The sequence below is a fragment of the Chlorocebus sabaeus genome, chromosome 4, assembly GCF_047675955.1.
Source record: "Chlorocebus sabaeus isolate Y175 chromosome 4, mChlSab1.0.hap1, whole genome shotgun sequence".
NCBI lineage: Eukaryota > Metazoa > Chordata > Mammalia > Primates > Cercopithecidae > Chlorocebus > Chlorocebus sabaeus.
In genome coordinates this window covers 44,999,788-45,027,698 of record NC_132907.1, presented here as the reverse complement: position 1 = coordinate 45,027,698, position 27,911 = coordinate 44,999,788, and the positions used below count along the sequence as shown (strand labels likewise).

Genomic DNA, 27,911 nt, shown 5'->3' with positions numbered 1-27,911 from the left:
CAGTATGACCGGACTGCAGTCAGCCAATTCTCAAGATGTTCTTTATTTTAATGCTTGCTCGGACTTAGGGCAAGCCACATTTCACGGGTCTGTAAGGAAGAAAAAGGACAGACTAAAGTTTAATCAAGCCAAGACAGAGGTAAGTAATGGATAATGGCAAACAATTAGTCTCTTTATAACAGTGGGAATACGGCTTTAAATAGCACTATTTAGAATAAAAGAATAGGAGTTAAACCCTCCAAACAGGTTAAGTAAGTAAATAACCAGCCTGGTAACAATTAAAAAGTCCATTTTTTTGTTCCTGCCCTGAGCATTGACCGTTTTGTTTCCAGGCCACAGCTGTACTGGTTGAGTAAGGGGTGCCCTGCTGCCGACATTGCCAGGCTGGTTAAAGAATATGCAAACTGCTTTCTCACATGAGTCTCTTAAAGGAACATTTCATCATAACAGAGGCAACCAACAACTAGAACGTGAAAAAAGTAAAAGAACGTAGGAAAATTATAATAATTATTTTTTACAATAATGAACTCCATACATTGGGAACAAACAAAACTCCATACATTTGGGAACAAACAAAAGCTGTACAAAGTTACAAAAATGCTCCCCCAAAAAGCTCAATGCAAACATTCCATTCTTATCAGATTTGGAAACAGACAGGTACGCACACATACACTTTCTATTCATATTAAACAGAAATTGAAAAATAGTTCATAAGACTAGAGGATAGTTAAAAACTAGATGTGTATTTGGAAAAACCTAACTATTGATTTAATAGCTAGGTTTGTGATGTTTTAAATTCTAATTATACAATTTTAATATTGTTCCTAAACCAGATTAATCACTCTTAGGAATTTAAAAGACTGAGATTACTTTGGAAACATGGAATCCAAAACTGTGAAAGAAAAAGCAGAGAAAGCAGGGCTGGGTTTAATTTTGGAGCTCCTTTCTTGCTTCTCCTAGCACAGTGACTCATTTGATATCATCTTTACTTTCTCTGGCTAAAGGTCTTCCAACAGATACACAAATTCTCTTCTTGACCTAGAGTGATGTAATGGATGTACCAGCAGGAATTAATGAAAACATAAGAGTATCCGCAAATCAAAATTGATTCTCCCTTTTCTCAGGTATCCATTTTCTGGGGAGCCATTCTTAGCCCTAGCATGTCTGGAATATTTTCCTCCTTTGTGCGCCCCCAGTAAAACATCCTCACCACATGAGATTCCCAGCACACTACTGGTATGTTTTTCCCACCAGGCCAGGAACAGGGATTACCACTTCACAAAACAAAAAGAAGCAGCTTTGTTTAAGAAAAATTGCTTAAACCCTTATTTTGGAATTGCCTTATTTGAAACATGATACATTTACCAGTCAGTGATATGTTATGACTCTCCCAGGAAAAGTTATATGCCATCATTTCTTCTCTGAGAGGTAGACTTGTAAAAGGCAAATCTATAAGAGAAAGAACACGTGATTACACACTCTTACCAAAAGTAAATGACTATCTAAAAACTACTTTGCAACAGCTAAAATACTGTTGAGAACTATTAATGAAAAACCGTGTTTTCAGAAAGCTCAAAGTCTTATATACTTCAAAGACATTTAGAGATATATTAGACTATTAAATGTGAAAAAAATTTCTGATTTTTTTTTCTTTTTTAACCTACAAATCCCTACTGACTTACATCAGATGGCTTTTTTTTTAAATAACGCCTTCCATTTTTATTACACTATTATAGTTTCTTTACAAAACATAAATAAACTGAAGATAACAAAGAATTATATGAGAGAGCCAGAAAATGGAAAGACATGAAGAGGCAGAGAGAGAAGATGAAAGAAGAGTGACAGGCAGACCTTAATAGAGGGAATTAAAAAAAAAATGGGCATCAAGGAACAGAGAAGATAAAATGGCTGACAGGCCACTTTGGGTTGCTATTTGTTTTCCAGCTACGGTTACCAAGAGGCATGCCCTCTATCACCTGACTTTCAGTTTCCTCTGCCTCTGTCACTTCTCTCTCCTTTTGAACTTTCATTAAAGAAACAAGGTTTCTATTTCCACCTCTCTCACTCTCCTCGAAGCTACTTTATTTATTTTATTTTATTTTTATTTTTTATTTATTTTTGAGACACAGTCTCACTCTGTTGCCCAGGCTGGAGTGCAGTGGCGTGGTCTCAGATCTCTGCAACCTCTGCCTCCACAGTTCAAGCGATTCTCCTACCTCAGCCTCCTGAGTAGCTGGGACTATAGGCGCCCGCCACCACGCCCAACTAATTTTTGTATTTTTAGTAGAGACAGGGTTTCACCATGTTGGCCAGGATGGTCTCAATCTCTTAACCTCATGATCTGCCTGCCTCGGCTTCCCAAAGCGCTGGGATTACAGACGTAAGCCACCGCTCCCAGCTGACAACATGGCCTACTGTTCCTTTTATTTTATAGTACCAGACCTTACCTTCCAGGAAACCACTCAAATATATCAAACAAGTCAGAGAAGGTGGAAAAAAGGCTTATTATTGTAAATTTGGCAGCATTATATAAATTAAATCCCATTCCATTTAAATGAAACCTGAGCCATTTTTATTGCACTTTTTAAAAATAATCTGTTCAGAAAGTTATTTCTAGTACAATATTAGATTTCCAGTTCTTTCATTTTCTTATATGTATGAAAAATGTAATCAAAGTTGGTGATCCCTTTCGTTACGTTAGCTTTAGAACACGGCTTTTACAATATTGCCTAATAAAATAATGTACCTGGCAGAACCTAACTCTCCAACAGGCTGTGTTCCTAAGGTTTAATCACCTCTAAAACAGCTTCGGAAGTTTAATGCACTTCCTAAACCACCATAGCACATGTATACCTATGTAACAAACCTGCACATTCTGCACATGTATCTCGGAACTTATAATACTTTCAAAAAAGAAGAAAAAAAGTCCTTAAATAACGTATTAAATCAGACTACAATGATTACATAGGAAAATATGTACGGAGTTTCTCACTGGGCTATCAAGTATACAAGACCTTTCTTCCAGTCACATCTAGTATTCATTCATTCATTCATTCATTCACTCATTTATTCATTCATATTCATACCCATATTCTCCCATTCTCCCTCTCCCCCCATTACCCTCCCTCTGTCTTTTCGCCCTTCTCTCTCTTTCTCTTCCCTCCCACCCTCCCCAACTCTCTCTCTCTCAGACACACACACACACACACACAAACACACACACACACACTGCTTAAAAGAAAGGCTCCCATAAATGTTATTTTCCTAATGAAAATTCCTTGTTTCCATTCTTGGGGCTAGCATACTTAGAAGTTATATTAAAGACAAAATATTTCAGGAAGATCAAGGCAGATGATATTCACTTACGGACAGGAAGCCAGGTGGGGGTGGATGAGAAGGAAACAGCTATTCTACTATATCATCTGTTCTGTGAAGCCTGCAAAACATAAGCTTTGGTATCTTTGCTTTCCTCCCCAGGGGTACCCCAACTACAGAGCAGAATACAATCTTAAGGGTTCTTACTATACTCGTTATCCCTGTAACAAGCCCATAACCTTTTTGAGATTTCCAGCATCATTTATTATTATTGTTCACAGTATCAGTAACAATAAGAGTGACATACACTAAAGAAAAAATGTGTTCTGTCATTCTTATTCCTATTCCACTTAAGTAAGTGAAGATACACAATATCTGATGCACACTTGGTACTGATGGGGAAAATGAAGCTGGGCAAACTTGGTCCCTAAAGGGCTATGTGGATCATAATAGCAGGGGTTTAGGCCCACAATTTGAGATTGAGAGTCATTAAAATTTCACAGCAGCACCCATTAATGCATAGTATAGACTATAATTAGTCAGTATATTTTATACAAATTGGCACATGGGCTAGAGTGTGAAGCCTGAGTCTGGTGGTGGAAGGTGGGTGAAGATAATTTCAGGGAGATGAGCTCCAATGCTGGGGCTATTCTCCCTTACTGATCACTAGGACTTGTCATGGATGGGCTCAACAGGGACCTGTGTTAGAACAAGGAGAGAAAATGACTCTAAGTTTGGCTTTGGCAGAATCTAAGCTGATGACAGTTGAAGGAATCGGAAAGGAAGGAAACACCAAGTTTCCAGAGGTAGGGAAGTCTGGGTATTTCCAGAATATACAAGCTGTTGAGGCCATTTCCAATTGCAGGCTCACATATTAAAAATGCAATCAGACATCCATAAACCAAACAACACCAGCACCTTAACTTCATATTCCCTTTAAAGCATTAATCTTGATCAAGCTTCAGGTTCCACTGAAAACGCCCCAAGTGCAAAAGAACATGTATTACTGCTGTGTGGTTTTTGCCTTGGGAAAAGTCCCTTAAAGAGGCAATATACAGAAATGCTTTAAGTGGAAAAGCAGGGAAGCCTACAGAAGGTATTAGGATAGTAAAAGAAGTTCTTTGTTTAGGCAAGATATTTTTTAACCAAGAAAGTGAGAATGTAAACCTTATTGCTTTTAGTTGGAGGACAGCTGGCAGGAGGCTGATTCAGCGAACACTGGGGTTTAAAGGAAATTGGCAGGAGACTCAAGCAGATGTGGTTTGAATACTTCCCTAAAAGGATTAGGCTGAGTCACAAAAAGAAGTATAAAATGGAGAGGAAGGAATTTGGGGTCTTAATTCAAATTCTGTCACTGACTTGTTACTTAGGGTTTCCAAACGCAGTATGCCCAGCTCAGTGCTTTGAAAATATGTCTCCACTGTAAACCTCACCTGATAGGGAAAAAAAATGAGGATCAGAAAAGTTGTATAAATATGAGTGATGATGCCAAGATCATAACATGTATTTCTCAGTTATCAAACTCACCCTTTCTTAATCATTGCTAGAAAACTTCCATATAGCATTCTTTTATAGGTAGAGACAAAAATATCAACATGAAAGAGTAACATCAAATAGCTGCTCAAGAAGTCAAAAGACTTTTTTCTCCCTTTGCAGGGCAGATGAGGCATGAGACTACTGCATCAAAGAATTGAGTAACATCTTAATTTTCACCTGTTATAATTTTCTGTGAAATAGCAAAATGGTCTCTACTTAGTTTTTCACATATTATATTTTAAAATATGTGTTGCTATAAGGGCTTATAATTTATTCTATTAAGACTTTCAAGTGAAATAAACATGCTATAATTCTACTTAAAGATATTAAGGTAACATTTTCACATATTTCATTTTGAGGGCTTCATTTAATTGAAGTTGGGAAGAAAAATAATTAACACTAGAAAACTGCATTGGGTCTTAAGACTTGCTTTTTTAAATCAGTAAATAAATGCAACTACATCTCTGATTAAGAATAAACATTCTCTCTAAAGCCTCCCAAATCCCTTTATTATATGTTAAAATCTTGGAAGGGTCCGAACTGAATTAAGAAAAAAGTGTAACAAGCAGCTACTATTAAAATAAGTATTATTCTTTCTCTTTACTTTTCTCACCTCTATACTGATTGCTATCAACATGCAGTACTTAATGAAGCTTAATTTTAACATTCTGATATACAGCATTATAAACGTGCAACCCAATTACAGAAACACTGATAGGAATGAATATTATATATTATTCATACAATGAAGATTTGGAAATAAGAATATATTTCTTCATGGAAACAATATTATATATAACCATGTGATCCCATGCCAAATTGTAAATGCCACTTAAGCCATGATATGGTTAAACCTTAGCTTTAAAATACCTCATTACTAGGTAAAATACTGATTATACATAACACATGGAGAATTATGGGTTTTAGGAACACAGTAGCCCTATCCCCCGTCCATAAATGCAGCAGAAGGAGAAGAAAGGAAATAAGGCATATCTGAGTCCTGGAAGTTATACTCCAGAGAGATTCATCCAAAAAGGAAGAAAAACAAGGGGGAAAAAAAAAAAAAAAAAAAAAAAAAAAAAAAAGCTTGTCAAAAAATTCTACTTATCGGGGCTGGGCGCGGTGGCTCATGCTTGTAATCTCAGCACTTTGGAGGCTGAGGCGGGCAGAGAACGAGGTCAGGAGTTTGAGACCAGCCTGGCCAGCAAGGTGAAACCCCGTCTCTACTAAAAATATAAAAAATTAGACAGGCATGGTGGTGTGTGCCTGTGGTCCCAGCTACTCGGGAGGCTGAGGTAGGAGAATTGCTTGAACCCAGCAGTCGGAGGTTGCAGTGAGCTGAGATCGCACCACTGTACTCCAGCCTGGATGACAGAGTGAGACTCCATCTCCAAAATATATATATACACACACATATATATACAGACACACACACACATATATATATACACACACACACATATACACACACACACTAATCCTGATGGGGACATTTATTAGTCAGACTTTCTAAGTCAGGGACAGACAATACTCCACATAAAGAACTCTTGATATTTTCTGCATAGTATGGAAACTATTGGACAAGAAGCCTTTACAGACAAGTTTTTTTTTAAGGCCTACTGACAAGTACAATGTACACTTTTACCAGTCTTGTAAAACTATTTTAAAAACTAGATGGTATAGGAATGGAAATAAACTGATCTTTTTAAAAAATATATAATTTTGGCAATAATATACATTTCAAAGGGCAATGTAAAAATTCTCATGTTTCAAACCACCTCTACATGGGTCACTAAGATACTTTAACAGTCAAACTTATGCCAAATAAAAACTTATTAAAAAACAAACCCCAAAAGTTAACTACTAAGATTTCTGTTCTTTCTAAAGACTGTAGATTTGTTAAATGTTTCAATTGTTAGTCTATTCGGTAAGAGTTGGGATTTTGTTCAGTGGCTTTCAACTGAGGATAGTTTTGCCCCACAGGAGACATTTGGCAATGTCTGAAAGCATTGTGCTTGTCACAATTGGGGGAAGATTACTACATTTATTTAGTAAGTTACATTAGTTTCCACATCAAGTTACCATAAATTAGGTGTCATAACAAATGACTACAAATTTGGTGGCAAAAACAACAGAAGTATATTCTTTCACAGTTCTGGAGGCCAGGAGTCTGAAATCAAGGTGTTGGCAGGGCCTTCCTTCACTGAACTCTCTAGTGAAGAATCCTTCTTTGCCTCTGCCTAGCATCTGGGAGTTGCTGGCAACCTTGGCATTCCTTGGCTGGTGGTAGCTGCATTAGTCTAACATCTGCCTCTGTCTTCACATGATCATCTTCCCTCTGTGTATGTCTCCATCCAAATCTCCCTTTCCTTTCTTTTATAAAGACCACAGTCATTAGGTTTAGGGCTTACTCTAATTCAGTATGACCTTATTTTCGTTCATTACATCTGCAAAGACTCTACTCCCAAATAAGGTCACTTTCACAGGTACCAAAGATCAGGGATTAAACATATCTTTTTGGGGTGTACAATTCAGCCACCACATATGTAGAGGCCAGGGATGCTGCTAAACATTTTAGGATAACAGCTTGCCAGGACAAAGAATTACCCAACGGAAAATGCCAATAGTACCAAAGTTGAAAAACCTTGATTTTGAACAGGTACATCGGCAACCCTGATTCTTCAATGTGATGATTCTTAATAATCTTCCAATGGCCCTGTGGCCCTAAATTCCTGTGCTGCATAGTTTAGGTGCAGACATTTTAAAGTGTGAACATTTTTTGCCACCTTTCCCTCCCAAGAACACCCTCCTGCCAGGGGTCTATTTTGAGGACTTTTTATGAAGGAAAACCACATGCTGGATGGACGCTGAAATGCAAACCAGGAAAACAGTTATAGTTATTAGCTATCTCACTGCTATTGGCTAAGTTAGAAAAGCACTTTGGGCTTCAAGATCAATCAAACGAGGTATCTAAATTCCCTTTCAGTTTCTCAGAAGTATATTATTGTAAGGCTATTAAAAGCTTCTGGCTTGGGATTAGAGACACATTAGTACAATAACCTCAATAACTTCAAAAATGCCAGGAAAATGCTATTTTCAAAAAAAAGAATAACAACTCTTTAAAGGCAACATTCATTATTTCTATTCTAACATTATTTGAGATATTCTATGTTTAAATAGCGGCAATTTTTATCAGGAGTAGAGTTTATTTTTAGCAAAGTGTTGTGAGGTTTGTTCTCCTACATCAGCATATATATCATAAGTTGTTAATTTCTAACATTCACCTTATATTGTACAATACGTGAGACCAGCTGTACAAAGTTAATGTCAAAAGATTACACTCTAGGACAAATAGCCTCAACACATGTGATTTGTTTCTGTTGGAGGGCATATACACCTTTGGAAAATGATACCTAACAACATTAACAGATTTCTCAACTATTGTTTTAGTTTAATGCCTATGTAAACTGAATCTTTCTCACGTAAACTAATTCTTTTTGTTTCTTTTCAAACAATCTCAAAGTAGCAGAAACATTTCAAGAACAGAACATTTTCTCCTCTGAACCATGTGAGAGTAAGTTTCTGACCTGATGTTTCATGCCTCACCAAAACATTACCATCTATTTCCTACAAAGGACATTCCCCATACCATCCCAATACAGCCATTAAAATCAAGAAATGAATATATATGAAGCACCATCTCGTCCCTATACTCCATCTAAATTTCAAAAAAAAGTCCCTATAATGCTCTTGGTAGCAAAAGGTTCCAGCTCAGAATCAAACATTGCCATTGGCTGTCACTTCTCTCTAATGTGGCTTCACTCTGGAACTGTGAGAGTCTCTTCTGACTTTCATAACCTTGACACTTATTAAAATTCCAAGACAGTTCTGCTGATATATGATTATATTTGAGGCAGGCACATTTGGCAGGAACATCATAGAAGTGATGCTGTGCTCTTCTTACCAGATCATCTCAGATGGCACACCATTTTTTGGTCTTTGATCGTTTGATTAAAGTGCTGTCTGCCAAGGTTCCGTATCTTTTTCCCTTGATATTAATAAGCATATTCTGAAGAGTTACTTTGAATCTTTAGTACTTTGTACCCCATCAAATTTTTCATTGATTCATTTTTTAATTTGCAGTAGTTGGTACTCATGAATCCTCATATTATTAGATGGGTTATAATCCACTAATATTATTATTTATTTTGATGCTCAATTTTGTCCCAGATTTGTCCAGTAGGAACCCCTTCATGTCGGCTCCTGTATCTTGACATGACTCATTATCCTTTGAGCACTCCATTGCTTTCTGGCACAAGATGTTCTAGGCTTATCTGCTACTTTCCCACTCAAGGCCTGAAATCAGCCATTTCTCCAAAAAGCCTTGGTTACTATTAGTAAAGAATGGTATTTAGAATCCAAGATCTGAGGGCTAAGTATACTCATCACTACTGGAAATCACTGCTAAGAATACATGTGCACACACTCGTATACACACACACACAACTTATAATGTATATCATACACATATATGTATATGACATGCATATGTATTCATCATACATATATTTACACATATACTTGTTTAAATCTATATACCTATATAGACATAGGTAAAGAGACAGGGATTTAACGTCATGGGTTCCAGGGATACTGCCAACTGCAATCCAACACCACAGGGTTCATTCTACTTTTTCCTTATCTTTATTTCATTCTTCTCTAGTGAAAAACCTAGATCCTATTATCGTTCCTAGATTTAATTATTTGATCAATCACCCTGTATATTGCTAAACTCTCATTGCCACTGCCACACCTGTCCCCACAGAGATGTCTTCCTTACCCACTCAGGCTCCAACCTCCATCGCTGGTCTGACCCTCCTACATGCTTTCCTCCACATCTTGTTTGGGACCAAATATCACCCATCTACTGTTCCTGCACAAAAGCCTTGTTAAATCAACTCTGGGACCCTGTGTCAAGCTGCCTGCTGCAGAAGCACCCATTCACCATGCTCAGGCCCTAACACCCCACACCAGGCTGCCCTCCTGCCTGGATGCCATCCTTACCAGGGTCAGCCTCAGATATCCCGATCTGGGCCCCTTGGGCTCCATCCACTTAGTAAGGATGTCTCCTTGCTCTTCCCCACCAAATAACTATAGGATCTATCGAGGGAAAGATGAGACGGAAGAGGGAAGAGAATGAGGGTGACAGAAGATGAGGAAGAGTCAGTTGCCCTAATTCTTAACAAATGTTTTAAACATATAACTTTTTTGTGATGATAAACTTAGGGTAAAAATGTTCATGCATCAGAAACAACACTATTAAAGGTAGGCTTAGGCTGGGCACAGTAGCTCTCGCCTATAATCCCAACACTTTGGGAGGCCGAGGCAAGAAGATTGCTTGAGCTTAGGAGTTCAAGGCCAGCCTACGCAACACAGTGAAATCCATCTCTACAAAAAATACAACAATTAGCCTGGTGTGGTGGCATATGCCTGTAGTCCCAGCCATGTGGGAGGCTGAAGTGGGAGGATCCTTTGAGCCCAGAAGTCAAGGCTGTAGTGAGCCATGAGTGTGCCTTGGTACTCCAGCCTGAGTGACAGAATGAGACCCTGTCTCAAAAATTAAATGAATGAATAAATAAATAAATAAAGGTAGGCTTATGGCTAATCTGTTCCCTTTAAACAGATTTTGGTCTTTGATCATTTGATCCAAGTGCTGTCTGCCAAGCTTCTCCACCATAAAGTTACTCTTTTTCCCTTGGTATTAATAAGCACATTCTGATGAGTTACTTTGAATCTTCAATACTTTGTACCCCATCAAACTTTTCATTGACTCATTTTTTAATCTACATCAGTTGGTACTCATAAATTCCCATATTATTAAATGAGTTGCAGTTCACTAATATTATCATTTATTTGATGCTCAATTTGTCCCAGATTTGTCCAGTGGGAACCCCTTTAAATGTTCTTAAAGGTAGAAACTGCTAGCATGTTCTACTGAGATATGGACTAACAATGTCAGACATATGTGGGTGCTTGAATAATATTTGCTTCAAAAATATTTATTACTAGAAAGCTGCTGTATTTGGGGTGAGGGGTTAGTAGGGAAGGGGGTTCATAAAGGGAATGCAAAAGCCATGTCCTCTGGAAGTTAAAAGGATCATTTAAAATGATTCTACTGCAAACGTTTTTCAAAAGATAAACATGACCCATTTCTCCAATTTGTGCCATGTAATAGTAATAATAATGATATTTAAATACTCCCACTGATGTATCCTTTACAAAGATATATTACACGTCTTATTTAATCAAAAAACCTTAAAAGAGTCCCTGTACCTAATTTTCTTCTAGGACTCAAACTGTGTCAGCATGTCATTCAGTGCAAGTCAGACATTTAGATGCATAGGCTATACTGTCAGTAGCTCTGAAATTTCATAGACATTTCCAATTAGCTCAGAGAGACAATTGGATATTGTGCTTAAGCACTGTGTTTAAGAAAACGGGCACTAGATGGACCAATGCCAAATTTCCTGCTCTACTGCTTAACTAAGTATGCGAATTTGGGCAATTACTTAACCTAAGCCCCAGTTTCTTCATCTTGAGCCCAGAAAGTCAAGGCTGCAGTGAGCTGTGAATGTGCCTCTGCCCTCCAGCCTGAGCGACAGAGTTAGAATTCCCCAGGAGTGCGGAGGTTCTCAGAACTGTGATACTCTCAGATGAATTTTGAAAGGTGAAACAGGGATAGAAGAACTGGGGATAACTAGAAGGGAGAAAAACGTCCTGGACAATTCTTTTTTTTTTTTTTTTTCCCAGCTGGAACTAAAAAAATGCTAACTCATAGGGCTATATATATATAACTATTCTTATTATTAAAATTTGACTCAAAGTCTTAGGTTAACAGAAAACCTATGTCCAAGTATGTAGGTCTATACATCTAGGTAAAAAATATCCAGTAAACCTCACAATATCCTTTGGCAAAGAGAAAACTAAATTTCACAGAGATCAATACAGAATCTAGAAAACAAGCTGAGAGTGCCTGACAATTTTTAATTCTGGCTTAAATTCAATGCTAACATCATAACTTTTATCTTGTACATTACTCCACAATTTTAGCTTAAGTGGAGCTAAAAGGACAGAATTTACACCATATACATAGAGGGACATCCTCTCCCACCATTAATCTTATTGATTTACACCTTCATTTATTCCACTTTCATTTGTTTCCTTTTTTCTCTCTCTCTCTTTAGAGATATTCTCTGCATATCAACTTAAACCTGATGCCTATGGAATAAGTATTTACCTAACAGTGCACTCTCTAGACCATATCATTTTAAAGCTGTGGTTTTTAACCAGCTTAAAATCACATTTAAAGCTACACAGGGAGCTGATAAAAATTCTTAATGCCCACACTGAATACCAAGCCAAATGAACCAGAGTTTCGTAGGGAAAGATCCAGGCATCAGAATTTTTCAAGCTCTCTGGTGTTTCTGACATACAGTCAAACTTCTACAATGAATCCAGAATGCACTGGTTCTCAGAACTGCAATACTCTGAGGCGAACCAGGGATAGAAGAATTGGAGATACCCAGAAAGGGGAAAAATGTCCCGGACAATTCTGTTTCTTTTACTTTCTTTCTTTTTTTTTTTTTTTTTTAAGACAGTGTTGCGCTGTCACCCAGGTTGGAGCTTAGTGGCACCATCACCATGATAGCTCACTGCAGCCTCAAACTTTGGGCTGAAGCAATCTTTCTGCCCTGGCGTCCCAAGTACCTGGGACTACAAGTGTACATCACCACAACCGCACTTTAAAAAGTTTTTTTTTAATAAAGAAAGGACCTTGCTATGTTGCCCAGGGTGGTCTTGAACTCCTGGATTCCAGCCATCCTCCCACCTCAGCACCCAAAAGTGCTGGAATTACAGGCCTGGACAATAAGTGGTATGATGGAAAAGAGATGTGGCACAAGGAAATTTAGAACTGGAGCAACCCAAGATGTTCTGTCCAAGTTGTTAACAACGAGACCTTTTAAAAGGCATTTATAAAAATTAATAGTCTTACCTTTTGATTATCCTTCTTTCTCTACAGTGTATTACAAAAATTCCACATATTACAAGCCCACGAAAATAAATTCCCATGAGAGTTCGAAAACTTTTTGCAGAATAATGTCCCAATTTTAGTTACTGGTGGCCAATATTTACCTTGAGAGTAGCTTGAGAGGTGGTGGTGTTTTATTACCCTTACTGGCTGCTAACATTTGTGACACAGAAACCTGCAATAGGTTGGATGGAATCCTTTCAACATGAAAAGTAATTATAAACAGGTGAAGGTAAAACGGCAACTTTCGTGTTGGCTTTGGTAATGTTTTGCACGTAATCCCTCTGTCAAAGTGTCTTAAACAATAAAACAGCAAGCAATAATCACACACACACGCACACACACATTTTGTTTTCAAAGATCACGGTGTAAAATGAAGATACACACACGTTATCCTGTAAGTTGTGGATCTTTGGTTGGCTGGTTGGTTATGAAGTTTTTTCCCCTCTCAGCTCTAAAAAAAAACATCCTCGGCAAGGTGAGGTGACTCACGCCTGTAATCCCAGCACTCTGGGAGGCCGAAGCGGGCAGATCACCTGAGGGTGTGAGTTTGAGACCAGACTGACCAATGTGGAGAAATCCCGTCTCTACTAAAAATATAAAATTAGTCTGGCGTGGTGGTGCATGCCTGTCATCGCAGCTACTCTGGAGGCTGAGAGAGGAGAATCGCTTGAACCCGGGAGGCGGAGGTTGCGGTGAGCCGAGATCACGCCACTGCACTCCAGCCTGGGCAACAAGAGCAAAACTGTCTCCAAAAAAAAAAAAAATTCCTCAAAGCCAACCCACCTGCCAAGAGGAGGGAAGGAGGTAAGGGGGAGCCTTACTCTGGAATCAAGAAAAGGGAGTAGGCCATGGGAAAATGTGGCTTTCAAAATTCATTCCAAATTTGCACAAGCCAAGTCGCTAGCTGGTCCCTGCATCCACCTACACACCCCACTGACCTCTTCCTAGGAAAAACCAGACTCTCCCCTGTTACCTACGCCCCCGAATTGTGGGGCGCTGTTTGTTCAAGACTCGCCCCAAAGGCGCAGGAGCGCGAGCCGCCCCAGTTCCAGGGTTCAGCTTAGGTGACACAAACGTAGCCAATGGGAGGCCGCCGCCGACAATCGCCACCCACCCTTACCAGCATCCCGGCGCCTCTCCCCGCCACCCTTGCCCGGCGCGCCGGCGATGCCCTCTGCCCGCGGGGACCCAAGCCTCGCGCGCCCCTTCCTGCGCGCCCTCCGCCCTCCCTACCCTGGCCCCTGTAGCCATCACACCTGGGGCACTGCCGTCCGCCGAGCTTGGGTGCGCGGTGGCGAGAAGGCACTGGAGGAGGAGGAGCAATCGGGGCGTAGGCGCCCTGGCCGCCAGCAGGCCGGGGAGGGCGCGCATGGCGCCGGAGCGTCCGCCTCGGTCCTCGTGGAGACTGCTCTCGCAGCTCGCTGCCGCGGGTGTCCGGAGTCCCTGCGCACATTCGCCGGTGGCCCGGCGCCCGCAGTCAGTGCCGCCGGCAGGACGCTGAAGAAAAGGCGGAATGGGAGGTGCCCGGCCGCCTTGCCCTACTCCCCCGAGACGCTCTCACCGCGCCCGGCCTTCCACCAATTATGCAGCCCTCAGCCGGCTGCTGGCGTTCCCGGATGTGCGGTGCTACTTCCCGGCGGCAGCCTCTCTGGCCTCCGCCCTCTCGGCTCTAGCAGGTCCAGGTCGGGAGAGAGCGTGGGCAGGTTGTGTCTAGCCCATCTGCTGGGGAGAGGTTGAAACTCTCCCTGCAGGCTGGCCTTTGCACTTCACCTGAGACAGGTTTCACTAATTTGCTTTGATGGGACAGATGAGAGTATAGAAGACTTTTCTCCTCCCCGACCCCGGACATTTTTGGACTTTCTTATGAGGGAGGCTTGTTTTTGCGCAGGTGTAAAGGTTCTATCCAGCTGCCAGACAACTTGTACTAATCTTTCTTTGCTTTGCCTACCAATCACACACACCCTCTCTTCTAGCCTCTGAAGGCTTCACTGGTTTTCTCTGGATGAAGGTTTCAGAGTCCCAAGGCCCCATACCGTGTCTGATTTTACTTTATTTTTGTTTGTTAAGCCTAACAGCTTCTGAGGAGCCACCTAGAGCTCAAGAAGCAAAAGCTACTGAGAGTAGATACTATGTAAACTGCACAAGACGTTGGCCTTTGTTAAATGTGAACACTGTTTAAGATAATGCTATCTCTTACCCACAAGGCTGTAGTTTGAAATTTTCAGTGCTCTGAACCAAATTAAATAAAACAACTAATTAGTGCTTTATCCAGGAGGGAAGGAGAAATCTATGTTATAACATTGAAACACATTGATTTGATTTCTCTCTGGGATGTTATAACACATTAAAAGATATTTTATAGATTTTTCACGAGCTTTGTTTCCTCCCCCTGTATTTTTTGAAGTTCGGCTTTCACATTCGTAAATTCAAAGTATATCAGCGTAAAAAAAAAAAAAAAAGGATTGGAAATAATGTAAGAGACGAATTTTGAAAATAGAACTATTTAACAAAACCTATGCTTACTCCAGGCAGGAATGGTTAATTTTTAATTGGTACGTATTACTAAAACATGTCCGTTTCTGGTTTAGTATTATATGCGCAAAACTTTGGAAACAATGTAGATTCTTCAAATTGGCAGTGAGAGAATATGAATAATACAATTCATTCAACAATATTATCTACCAGGTGCCAGTCATTGTGTTCAAAAGAGGCTGGATAGGAACACATGCACAAATGCATGCATGCACACATGTACACACACACACACAAATTAGACAACTGTTTATTTGTGAATGACAAATCTCAGAAAAGCCTCTTCTCAGAAAGTTATGGTCACAATGATTAAAATCTTTTGAATGAAATTTTAAAAGATATCTTCAAGGACTAAATCTTATTACACTGTTGACCCTCTCAGGGCATTGACAGGACTTGCTAAACCCAAATTGCCTAATCAATGGCAACTACATCACACCTCTTTCTTTCTACCCTGCATCTGGTCTCAGGACTAACTGAACACATTTCCCTATGATTAGGTAGAGTGTCAACAGTAAGCACTTCTCACCTCAAACTAAACTCTGACTGACTTTTCCCAGTTAGTCTCTTAAAATGCTTAGACACAAATTCACCCTTCTTCTAATGAGATGAACTTATTTAAAGAAACATTTTTTCAGTCGAATCAGCGTATTTACGACCAGAAAAACTTACTTGCCCAGGTTGATGCTGATCCCCACTGTTGCTTTTGCTGTTAGAACAAAAAAGTTGAGAAAGAAATATAATTCTCATTTTGCTAAGCATTTCAAAAGTCTTTTCATCATTGTTCCTGTTCTATATTTAGATATTTGATATTTCCAGCTTTATCCGCACTCCACTTTTTCAAATGCTCCATATCCTTTAAAACCAGCTTATCAACTACCTTCCTTATATAACTTTTTCTGACCTTTCTGGTCCAAATTGACCTTTCCCTCCTTGGTGAAATAAATATTGCAACAAGCACTTTGACACTCCCATCATCATAAAGTGTATAAAAGGGGAATAAGGGTCCTTTGTTTTCTCCCCTTGAGTTAGGTGAGCTCTGTGACTCCCCTAACCTACTGAATATTGCTGAAGAGATATTGTGTGGGCTGGCCGGGTGTGGTGGCTCAGGCCTGTAATTCCAGCACTTTGGGAGGCTGATGCAGGTGGATCACAAGGTCAGGAGCTCAAGACCAGCCTGGCCAATATGGTGAAACCCTGTCTCTACTAAAAATGCAAAATAAAATTAGCTGGGCATGGTGGCGCATGCCTGTAATCCCAGCTACTTGGGAAACTAAGGCAGAAGAATTGATTGAATCCAGGAGGCAGACCTTGCAGTGAGCCAAGATCACACCACTGCACTCCAGCCAGGGCAACAGAGCAAGACTCTGTCTCAAAAAAAAAAAGAGAGAGAGAGAGAGAGAGCGATTGTGTGGGCTTTCTGTTCCAGACCACAAGAGCTTCCACTTCCTTTCTTTTAGAGACCTTGCTCACAGAAGACAGTTCCCTGGTAAAAAGTACTACTGTATTACCCTTAGACTGCCACACTGTGAGAAACCCAAATGCCATGGAGGAACCCGTAAAAATAAAGTCAGGTCAAGTAAAAAAGGAGTATGAAGATTTATTATACATACAAAAGAATAGTTCACAAACCGGAAGACTTCAAATCAAAAGTAGTAAGAAACTTGACATGAGAGTCACAGTGCAGCTTATAAAGCATCAGTGAGGAAGTGCATTGACCTCTATTGTGACTGGCTATTAAAAACTTACATTCCTTTTTGGGCAAGTAGAGCTGTATAAGCTTATTTGTCTCTAACAGTTTGGTTCAATTTCATCATACTAACAAGAAAGGAAAGCTTAACTTTTGTTAATGTTTAGAAATTGCATTTCAGGGAAATCAGGATAGCTTAAATTTTGGTTACGTGGCTATGAGTGGTTGACCTAGGGATATAACGTGTCCTCCATTTTGATTCTATTTTAACAAATCCCCCATACAGGACCTTAAATCATTGTTGAGTGTTTACTTTGCTGTGCAGAAGATTTTTAGCCTGATTCAATCCCATTTGTCTATTCTTTCTTGGTTGCCTGTGCTTTAGAGGTCTTACACAAAATATTGTTTCTCAGACTAATGTCCTGGAACACTTTCCTGAAGTTTTCATCTAATCGTTTCGTAGTCATATTTGCAGGCCTTAGATTCAAACCTTTAATCCATTTTAATTGTATTTTTGTGTATGGTGAGATATAGGGGTCTAGTTTCATCCTTCTACTTGTAATTACCCAGTTTTCCCAGCACCATTTATTAAATAGACTCTCATTTTCACATTGTATGCTCTCGGTGCTGTTGCTGAAGATGAATTGGTTGTCAACGCATTGATTTATATCTGGGTTCTCTATTCTGTTTCATTGGTCTATGTGTCTGTTTTCTTGCCAGTTCTATGCTAATTTGATTACTATAGCTTTTTTTTTTTAATCTTTAACTTTTGTTGTAAGTTCCAGGGTACATGTGCAGAATATGCAGATTTCTTAAGTAGGTAAATGTGTGCCATGGTGGTTTGCTTCACAGATCGTCCCATCACCTAGGTATTAAGCCCAGCATGCATTAGCTATTCTTCCTGATGCTCTCCCTCCTGCAACACCCCACCCCAACAGGCCCATCATGTGTCCACGTGGTCTCATCATTCAGCTCATTCAGGTGAGAGTATGTGGTGTTTGGTTTTCTGTCCCTGCGTTGGTTTGCTGAGGATAACAGCTTCCAGCTCCATCTATGTCTCTACAAAGGATATGATCTCATTCCTTTTTATGGTTCAATAGTATTCCATGGTGTATATGTACAACATTTTCTTTATTCAGTCTACCACTGATGGGCATTTGGATAGATTCCATGTCTTTATTATTGTGAATAGTTGGTTACTATATCTTTTTTTATTATTATTATACTTTAAGTTCTAGGGTACATGTGCACAACGTGAAGGTTTGTTACATATGTATACTTATGCCATGTTGGTGTGCTGCACCCATTAACTCATCATTTACATTAGGTATTTCTCCTAATGCCATCCCTCCCCTATCCCCCAACCCTATGACAGGCCCTGGTATGTGATGTTCCCCACCCTGTGTCCAAGTTATCTCATTGTTCAGTTCCCACCTATGAGTGAGAACATGCGGTGTTTGGTGTTCTAATCTTGTGATAGTTTGCTGAGAACGATGGTTTCCAGCTTCATCCATGTCCCGACAAAGGACATGAACTCATCTTTTTTTATGGCCACGTAGTATTCCATGGTGTATATATATTCCACATTTTCTTAATCCAGTCTATCATTGATGGACACTTGGGTTGGTTCCAAGTCTTTGCTATTGTGGATAGTGCCGCAATAAACATACATGCGCAAGTGTCTTTATAGTCGCATGATTTATAATCCTTTGGGTATATACCCAGTAATGGGATTGCTGGGTCAAACGGCATTTCTGGTTTTAGGTCCTTAAGGAATCATCACACTGTCTTCCACAATGGTTGAACTAGTTTACACTCCCACCAACAGTGTAAAAGCATTCCTATTTCTCCACATCCTCTCCAGCACCTGTTGTTTCCTGATTTTTTAATGATTACCATTTTAACTGGTGTGAGATAGTATCTCATTGTGGTTTTGATTTGCATTTCTCTATGACCAGTGATGATGAGCATTTTTTCATGTGTCTGTTGGCTGTATGCATGTCTTGTTTTGAAAAGTGTCTGTTCATATCCTTTGCCCACTTTTTGATTGGCTTGTTTGATTTTTTTCTTGTAAATTTGTTTAATTTCTCTGTAGATTCTGGATATTAACCCTTTCCCAGATGGGTAGATTGCAAAAATTTTCTCCCATTCTCTAGATTGCCTGTTCACTCTGATGGTAGTTTCTTTTGCTGTGCAGAAGCTCTTTAGTTTAATGAGATCCCATTTGTCTATTTTGGCTTTTGTTGCTGTTGCTTTTGGTGTTTTAGTCATGAAGTCCTTGCCCCTGCTTATGTCCTGAATGGTATTGCCTAGGTTTTCTTCTAGGGTTTTTATGGTTTTACATATAACACTTAAGTCTGTAATCCATCTTGAATTAATTTTCGTATAAGGTGTAAGGAAGGGATCCAGTTTCAGTTTTCTACATATAGCTAGCCAGTTTTCCCAGCATCATTTATTAAATAGGGAATCCTTTCCCTATTTCTTGTTTTTGTCAGGTTTGTCAAAGATCAGATGGTTGTAGATGTGTGGTGTTATTTCTGAGGCGTCTGTTTTGTTCCATTGGTCTATATCTCTGTTTTGGTACTAGTACCATGCTGTTTTGGTTACTGTAGCCTTGTAGTATAGTTTGAAGTCAGGTAGCATGATGCCTCCAACTTTGTTCTTTTTGCTTAGGATTGTCTTGGCTATAAGGGCTCTTTTTTGGTTCCATATGAACTTTAAAGTAGATTTTTCCAATTCTGTGAAGAAACTCATTGGTAGCTTGATGGGGATGGCATTGAATCTATAAATTACCTTGGGCAATATGGCCATTTTCATGATATTGATTCTTCCTATCCATGAGCGTGGAATGTTCTTCCATCTGTTTGTGTCCTCTTTTATTTCACTGAGCAGTGGTTTGTAGTTCTCCCTGAAGAGGTCCTTTACATCCCTTGTATGTTAGATTCCTAGGTATTTTATTCTCTTTGAAGCAATTGTAAATGGAATTTCATTCATGATTTGGCTCTCTGTTTGTCTGTTACTGGTGTATAAGAATGCTTGTGACTTTTGCACATTAATTTTGTATTCTGAGACTTTGCTGAAGTTGCTTATTAGCTTAAGGAGATTTTGGGCTAAGATGATGAAGTTTTCTAAATATACAATCATGTCATCTGCAAACAGGGAAAATTTGACTTCTTCTTTTCCTAATTGAATACCCTTTATTTCTTTCTCTTGCCTGATTGCCCTAGCAAGAACTTCCAACACTGTGTTGAAGAGGAGTGGTGAGAGAGGGCATCCCTGTCTTGTGCCAGTTTTCAAAGGGAATTTTTCCAGTTTTTGCCCATTCAGTATGATATTGTCTGTGGATTTGTCATAAATAGCTCTTATTATTTTGAGATACGTTCCATCAATACCTAATTTAAGAGTTTTTAGCATGAAGGGCTGTTGAATTTTCTCAAAGGCCTTTTCTGGATCTGTTGAGATAATCATGTGGTTTTTGTCTTTGGTTCTGTTTATATGCTGGATTACATTTATTGATTTGCGTATATTGAACCAGCCTTACATCCCAGGGATGAAGCCCACTTGATCATGGTGGATAAGCTTTTTGATGTGCTACTGGATTCGGTTTGCCAGTATTTTATTGAGGATTTTTGCATCAATGTTCATCAGGGATATTGGTCTAAAATTCCCTTTTTCTGTTGTGTCTCTGCCAGGCTTTGGTATCAGGATGATGTTGGCCTCATAAAATGAGTTAGGGAGGATTCTCTCTTTTTCTATTGATTGGAATAGTTTCAGAAGGAATGGTACCAGCTCCTCCTTGTACCTTTGGTAGAATTCGGCTGTGAATCCATCTGGTCCTGGACTCTTTTTGGTCGGTAGGCTATTAATTATTGCCTCAATTTCAGTGCCTGCTATTGGTCTATTCGGGGCTTCAACTTCTTCCTGGTTTAATCTTGGGAGAGTGTAAGTGTCCAGGAAATTATTCATTCCTTCTAGATTTTCTAGTTTACTTGCATAGAGGTGTTTATAGTATTCTCTGATGGTTTTTGTATTTCTGTGGGGTCGGTGGTGATATCCCCTTTATCATTTTTTATTGCATCTATTTGATTCTTCTCTGTTTTCTTCTTTTTTAGTCCTGCTAGCAGTCTATCAATTTTGTTGATCTTTTCAAAAAACCAACTCCTGGATTCATTGATTTTTTGGAGGGTTTTTTGTGTCTCTATCTCCTTCAGTTCTGCTCTGATCTTAGTTCTTTCTTTCCTTCTGCTAGCTTTTGAATGTGTTTGCTCTTGCTTTTCTAGTTTTTTTAATTGTGATGTTAGAGTGTCAATTTTAGATCTTTCCAGCTTTCTCTCATGGGCATTTAGTGCTATAAATTTCCCTCTACACACTGCTTTAAATGTGTCCCAGAGATTCTGGTATGTTGTATCTTTGTTCTCATTGGTTTCAAAAAGCATCTTTATTTCTGCCTTTATTTCATTATGTACCCAGTAGTCATTCAGGAGCAGGTTGTTCAGTTTCCATGTAGTTGAGCACTTTTGATTGAGTGTCTTAGTCTTGAGTTCTAGTTTGATTGTGCTGTGGTCTGAGAGACAGTTAGTTATAATATCTGTTCTTGTCCATTTGCTGAAGAGTCCTTTACTTCCAATTATGTGGTCAATTTTGGAATAAGTGCAATGTGGTGCTGAGAAGAATGTATATTCTATTGATTTGGGGTGGAGGGTTCTGTAGATGTCTATTAGGTCCGCTTGGTGCAGAGTTGAGTTCCATTCCTGGATATCCTTGTTAACTTTCTGTCTCATTGATATGTCTAATGTTAACAGTGGGGTGTTGAAATCTCCCATTATTATTGTATGGGAGTCTAAATCTCTTTGTAAGTCTCTAAGGACTTGCTTTATGAATCTGGGTGCTCCTGTATTGGGTGCGTATATATTTAGGGTAGTTAGCTCTTCCTGTTGAATTGATCCCTTTACCATTATGTAATGGCCTTCTTTGTCTCTTTTGATCTATGATGGTTTAAAGCCTGTTTTATCAGAGACTAGGATTGCAATCCCTGCTTTTCTTTTGCTCTCCATTTGCTTGGTAGATCTTCCTCCATCCCTTTATTTTGAGCCTATATGTGTCTCTGCATGTGAGATGGGTCTCCTGAATACAGCAAACTGATGAGTCTTGACTTTTTATCCAATTTGCCAGTCTGTGTCTTTTAATTGGAGCATTTAGTCCATTTACGTTTACCTTTAAGGTTATTATTGTTATGTGTTTTGGTTTGCACTAGGATGCAAAAGAAAAATCCCTGCACTTTCTGTCTGTCTTTGTGGCAGCCCAGATTGAATTGGGGAATACATCTATAGCCTAGAAATGTAGGCTATATTAATGATAATGTAATTTTTGCAATGTAATGTTTGAAAAATATTAATGTAGTTTTTGTTTTTACAGTAACAAATTTGGCAGTTACTGACAAAAACAAGCAATGGGCTCTACATTCTGTTCCATTTTTCTAGATATTAGACCTTTGTCAGATGCATAATTTACAAAAATTTTCTCCCATTCTGTAGGTTTTCTGTTTATTCGGTTGATAGTTTATTTTGCAATGCAGGAGATATTTACTTTAATTAGGTCTCATTTGTCAGTTTTTGTTTTTGTTGCAATTGCTTTTGGTGCCTTCTTCATGAAATCTTTGCCAGTGCGTATGTCCTGAAGGTTATTGCCCAGGTTATTTTCCAAGGTTTTTATAGATTTGGTTTTTATAGATTTGGTTTTTACATTTAAGTGTTTTCTCCATCTTGAGTTAATTTTTCTATACAGTATAAAGAAGGGGTCCAGTTTTAATTTTCTGCATGTGGCTAACCAGCTCTTGAACAGGGAATCCTTTCCACATTGCTTGTTTTCATCAGGTTTGTCAAAGATCAGATAGTTGTAGGTGTGCAGTTTTATTTCTGAGTTCACTGTTCTGTTCCACTAGTCCATTTGCCTGTTCTTATACCAGTGTCATGCTATTTTGGTTACTGTATCCCTGTAATATAAAGTCAGGTAGGGTGATGGCTCCTGCTTTGTTTTTGCTTTTTTTGTTTGTTTGTTTGTTTTGCTATTTTTGCTTAGAATTGCCTTAGATATTCAGGCTCTTGTTTGGTTCCATATGAATTTTAAAATTGTTTTCTCTAATTCTGTGAAGGATGTTGATGGTAGTTTAAGGGGAATAAATTCTTTATGATGTTGATTCTTCCTATCTATGAACATGGAATGTTTTTCCATTTGTTCATGTCATCTCAGATTTATTTGAGCAGTGGTTTGTGATTCTCCTTGTAGAAATCTTTCACCTGCCTTATTAGCTGTATTCCTTGGTACTTTATTCTTTTTGTGGCAATTGTGAGTGGAATATCATTCATGATTTGACTCTTGCCTTCACTGTTTTTGGTGTTTAGGAATGCTAGTGATTTTTCCACATTGATTTTGGATCTTGTGACTTTGCTGAAGTTGTTTATCAGCTTAAGAAGCTTTTGGGCTGAGATAATGGAGTTTAATGGAGTTTTCTAGATATAGGATCATGTCATCCACAATGAGAAATAGTTTGACTTCCTCTCTTCCTATTTAAATATACTTTATTTCTTTCTCTTGCCTAATTGCCCTGGCCAGAAATTCCAATGCTATGTTGAATAGGAGTGATGACAGAGGGCATCCTTGTTTTATGCCAGTTTTCAAGGGAAATGCATACAGCTTTTGCCAATTCAGTATGATGCTGGCTGTAGATTTGTCATAGATGGCTCTCATTATTTTGAGGTATGTTCCTTCAATACCTAGTTTATTGGGGGGTTTTTTACGTGAAGGAATGTTGAGTTTTATCAAAAATCTTTTCTGCATCTATTGCGATAATCATGTGGTTGTTTGTCTTTAGTTCTGTTTATGTGATTAATCACACTTATTGATTTGCATATGTTGAACCAACCTAGAATCCCAGGGCCTACTTGACTGTGGTGGATAAGCTTTTTGATGTGCTGCTGGATTTGATTTTCAAGTATTTTGTTGAGGATTTTTGCATCAATGTATATCAAGAATATTGGCCTGAAGTTTTCTTTTTTGTTGTATCTCTGCCAGATTTTGATATCAGGATGATGCTGGCCTCATAGAATGAATTAAGGAGGAGTCCCTGTATTTCAATTTTTTGGAATAGTTTCAGGAGGTCCATTGCTTGTTTTTGTCAGTTTTGTCGAAGATCAGATGGTCATAGGTGTGCTGCCTTTTTTCTGGGCTCTACATTGTGTTCCGATTTTCTATGTGACTGTTTTTATACCAGTACCATGCTGAAGGAGTTTTCTGGCTGAAACTATGGGGTTTTCTAGATTTACAATCATGTCATCTACAAAGAGATATATTTAGAGTTTCTCACTTTCCATTTGGATGCCCTTTATTTCTTTCTCTTGCCAGACTGATCTGGCCAGAACTTTCAATGATATGTTGAATAGGAGTGGTAAGAGAGAGCATTCTTGTCTTGTGCCAATATTCAAAAGGAATGCTTCCAATTTGACCATTCAGTATGATGTTGGTTGTGGATTTGTCATAGATGGCTCTTACTATTTTGAAGTACGTTCCTTCCATACTTAGATTGAGTTTTTAACATGAAGGGGTGTTGAATTTTATTAAAAGCTTCTTTTGCCTCTATTGAGATGAGCATGTGGCTTTTGTCTTTAGTTTTGTTTATGTGGTTAATCACATTTATTGATTTGCATATGTTGAACTAATCTTGCATCCCAGGGATGAAGTCTATTTGAGCATGATGAAATAGCTTTTCGTGTGCTGCTGGATTTGGTTTGCAAGTGCTTTGGTTTTTTGAGGACTTTTACATAGATACTCATCAAGGATATTATTGGCCTGAAGTTTTCTTTTTTTGTTGTGTCTTTGCCTGGTTTGGGTGTCAGGATGATGCTTCATAGGATGAGTTGGGAGGAGTCCTTCTTCCTTAATTTTTGAAATAGTTTCAGTAGGAATGGTACCAGTTCTTTTCACATCCGGTAGAATTCAGCCATGAATTCATCTGGTGCTGGGATTTTTTGGTTGGTAGGCTATTTATTACTGATCCAATTTTGTTCCTTGTTATTGGTCTGTTCGGGAATACTGTCTATTCCTGGTCCTGTCTTAGGAAGATGCATGTGTCCAGGAATTTATTCTTTTCTAGGTTTTCTAGTTTGTGTACGTAGTGGTGTTTTTAGTAGTTTCTGATATCTATTTTTCTTTCTGTGAAGTCAGTGGCAACATCCTCATCATCATTTCTTTCTTTTTTTTTTTTAATCAAACAGAGAATTTCAGTTTAATGTGTTATAATTTATTTTTATTTTTGAACAAAGTGGGCATTTTTAATGGTAACAAATGAACCACTACTGTGAAGAAAAATAAAACTAGAAAATTTAACAGTTGTGTTATGCCGGTCAGTCAAATTTTGGGTGCCTATGCACAAACCATTCTTCACAGCACTGCACTACCTATCATGGCAGCAATTATGCAAGGCTCAAAAGGGACTCACATCAAATTATCATCGCAGTGTTAGTGGAGCTCACTTTTGGCATATATTAAACTTATTTCATTACACCACAGTAATATTTGAAAGAAGCACAGTCACCTTATTTTCTAATCATTGTTTTCTTCATAAGCACAAAGCTAAAGCCCATAGTAGGTGGTGAAAGCTGAGAACATCTTCTAAACATTGATTCAAAATGACAGGATATAGTCTTTTCCTTGATGACATTTCTGTATTTTTTTTCTTTTTTTTTTTTATTATTATACTTTAAGTTCTAGGGTACATGTGCATAACGTGCAGGTTTGTTACATATGTATACTTGTGCCATGTTGGCGTGCTGCACCCATCAACTCGTCAGCACCCATCAACTCATCATTTACATCAGGTATAACTCCAAATGCAATCCCTCCCCCCACCCCCCTCCCCATGATAGGCCCTGGTGTGTGATGTTCCCCTTCCCGAGTCCAAGTGATCTCATTGTTCAGTTTCCACCTATGAGTGAGAACATGCGGTGTTGGTTTTCTGTTCTTGCGATAGTTTACTGAGAATGATGGTTTCCAGCTGCACCCATGTCCCTACAAAGGACATGAACTCATCCTTTTTTATGGCTGCATAGTATTCCATGGTGTATATGTGCCACATTTTCTTAATCCAATCTGTCACTGATGGACATTTGGGTTGATTCCAAGTCTTTGCTATTGTGAATAGTGCCGCAATAAACATACGTGTGAATGTGTCTTTAGAGCAGCATGGTTTATAATCCTTTGAGTATATACCCAGTAATGGGATGGATGAGTCATATGGTACTTCTAGTTCTAGATCCTTCAGGAATCGCCATACTGTTTTCCATAATGGTTGAACTAGTTTACAATCCCACCAACAGTGTAAAAGTGTTCCTATTTCTCCACATCCTCTCCAGCACCTGTTGTTTCCTGACTTTTGAATGACCGCCATTCTAACTGGTGTGAGATGGTATCTCATTGTGGTTTTCATTTGCATTTCTCTGATGGCCAGTGATGATGAGCATTTTTTCGTGTGTCTATTGGCTGTATGAATGTCTTCTTTTGAGACCTGTCTGTTCATATACTTTGCCCACTTTTTGATGGGGTTGTTTGTTTTTTTCTTGTAAATTTGTTTGAGTTCTTTGTAGGTTCTGGATATTAGTCCTTTGTCAGATGAGTAGATTGCAAAAATTTTCTCCCATTCGGTAGGTTGCCTGTTCACTCTGGTGCTAGTTTCTTTTGTTGTGCAGAAGCTCTTTAGTTTAATTAGATCCCATTTGTCAATGTTGGCTTTTGTTGCTATTGCTTTTGGTGTTTTTGACATGAAGTCCTTGCCCATGCCTATGTCCTGAATAGTATTACCTAGGTTTTCTTCTAGGGTTTTTATGGTCTTAGGTCTAACATTTAAGTCTCTAATCCATCTCGAATTAATTTTCATATAAGGAGTAAGGAAAGGATCCAGTTTCAGCTTTCTACTTATGGCTAGCCAATTTTCCCAACACCATTTATTTAATAGGGAATCCTTTCCCCATTTCTTGTTTCTCTCAGGTTTGTCAAAGATCAGATGGCTGTAGATGTGTGGTATTATTTCTGAGGACTCTGTTCTGCTCCATTGGTCTATATCTCTGTTTTGGTACCAGTACCATGCTGTTTTGGTTACTGTAGCCTTGTAGTATAGTTTGAAGTCAGGTAGCGTGATGCCTCCAGCGTTGTTCTTTTGACTTAGGATTGTCTTGGAGATGTGGGCTCTTTTTTGGTTCCATATGAACTTTAAAGCAGTTTTTTCCAATTCTGTGAAGAAACTCATTGGTAGCTTGATGGGGATGGCATTGAATCTATAAATTACCTTGGGCAGTAAGGCCATTTTCATGATATTGATTCTTCCTATCCATGAGCATGGTATGTTCTTCCATTTGTTTGTGTCCTCTTTTATTTCACTGAGCAGTGGTTTGTAGTTCTCCTTGAAGAGGTCCTTTACATCCCTTGTAAGTTGGATTCCTAGGTATTTTATTCACTTTGAAGCAATTATGAATGGAAGTTCACTCATGATTTGGCTCTCTGTTTCTCTGTTACTGGTGTATAAGAATGCTTGTGATTTTTGCACATTAATTTTGTATCCTGAGACTTTGCTGTAGTTTCTTATCAGCTTAAGGAGATTTTGGTCTGAGATGATGGGGATTTCTAAATATACAATCATGTCATCTGCAAACAGGGACAATTTGACTTCTTCTTTTCCTAACTGAATCCCCTTGATTT

The 27,911-nt window shown here is 38.8% G+C and overlaps 1 protein-coding gene and 1 non-coding gene across 4 annotated transcripts in view; one reads left to right on the top strand and one right to left on the bottom strand.

The window, feature by feature from the left end:
* The window catches only part of EMB (embigin), a 52,911-nt gene extending 38,348 nt beyond the window's left edge, over positions 1-14,563 (bottom strand). Inside the window, exons 1-2 of one of the 3 annotated variants that reach the window (XM_007971991.3) lie at positions 14,200-14,563; positions 1,366-1,449 (exon numbers count right to left, since the gene is read on the bottom strand). In XM_007971991.3, coding sequence (XP_007970182.1) covers positions 1,366-1,449; positions 14,200-14,314 — 199 coding nt within the window. In that variant the 5' untranslated portion in view covers positions 14,315-14,563. Of the gene's footprint in view, positions 1-1,365; positions 1,450-13,044; positions 13,112-14,199 lie in introns of those variants that run through there. The other 2 variants (XM_007971998.3, XM_007971994.3) reach the window with 2 other exon arrangements.
* Positions 14,564-22,363: 7,800 nt separating this feature from the next.
* On the top strand, positions 22,364-22,491 carry LOC119622491 (small nucleolar RNA SNORA31). The gene has a single exon (XR_005239103.1). It is a non-coding gene; the product is annotated as a small nucleolar RNA SNORA31 (small nucleolar RNA).
* Positions 22,492-27,911: the final 5,420 nt, after the last annotated feature.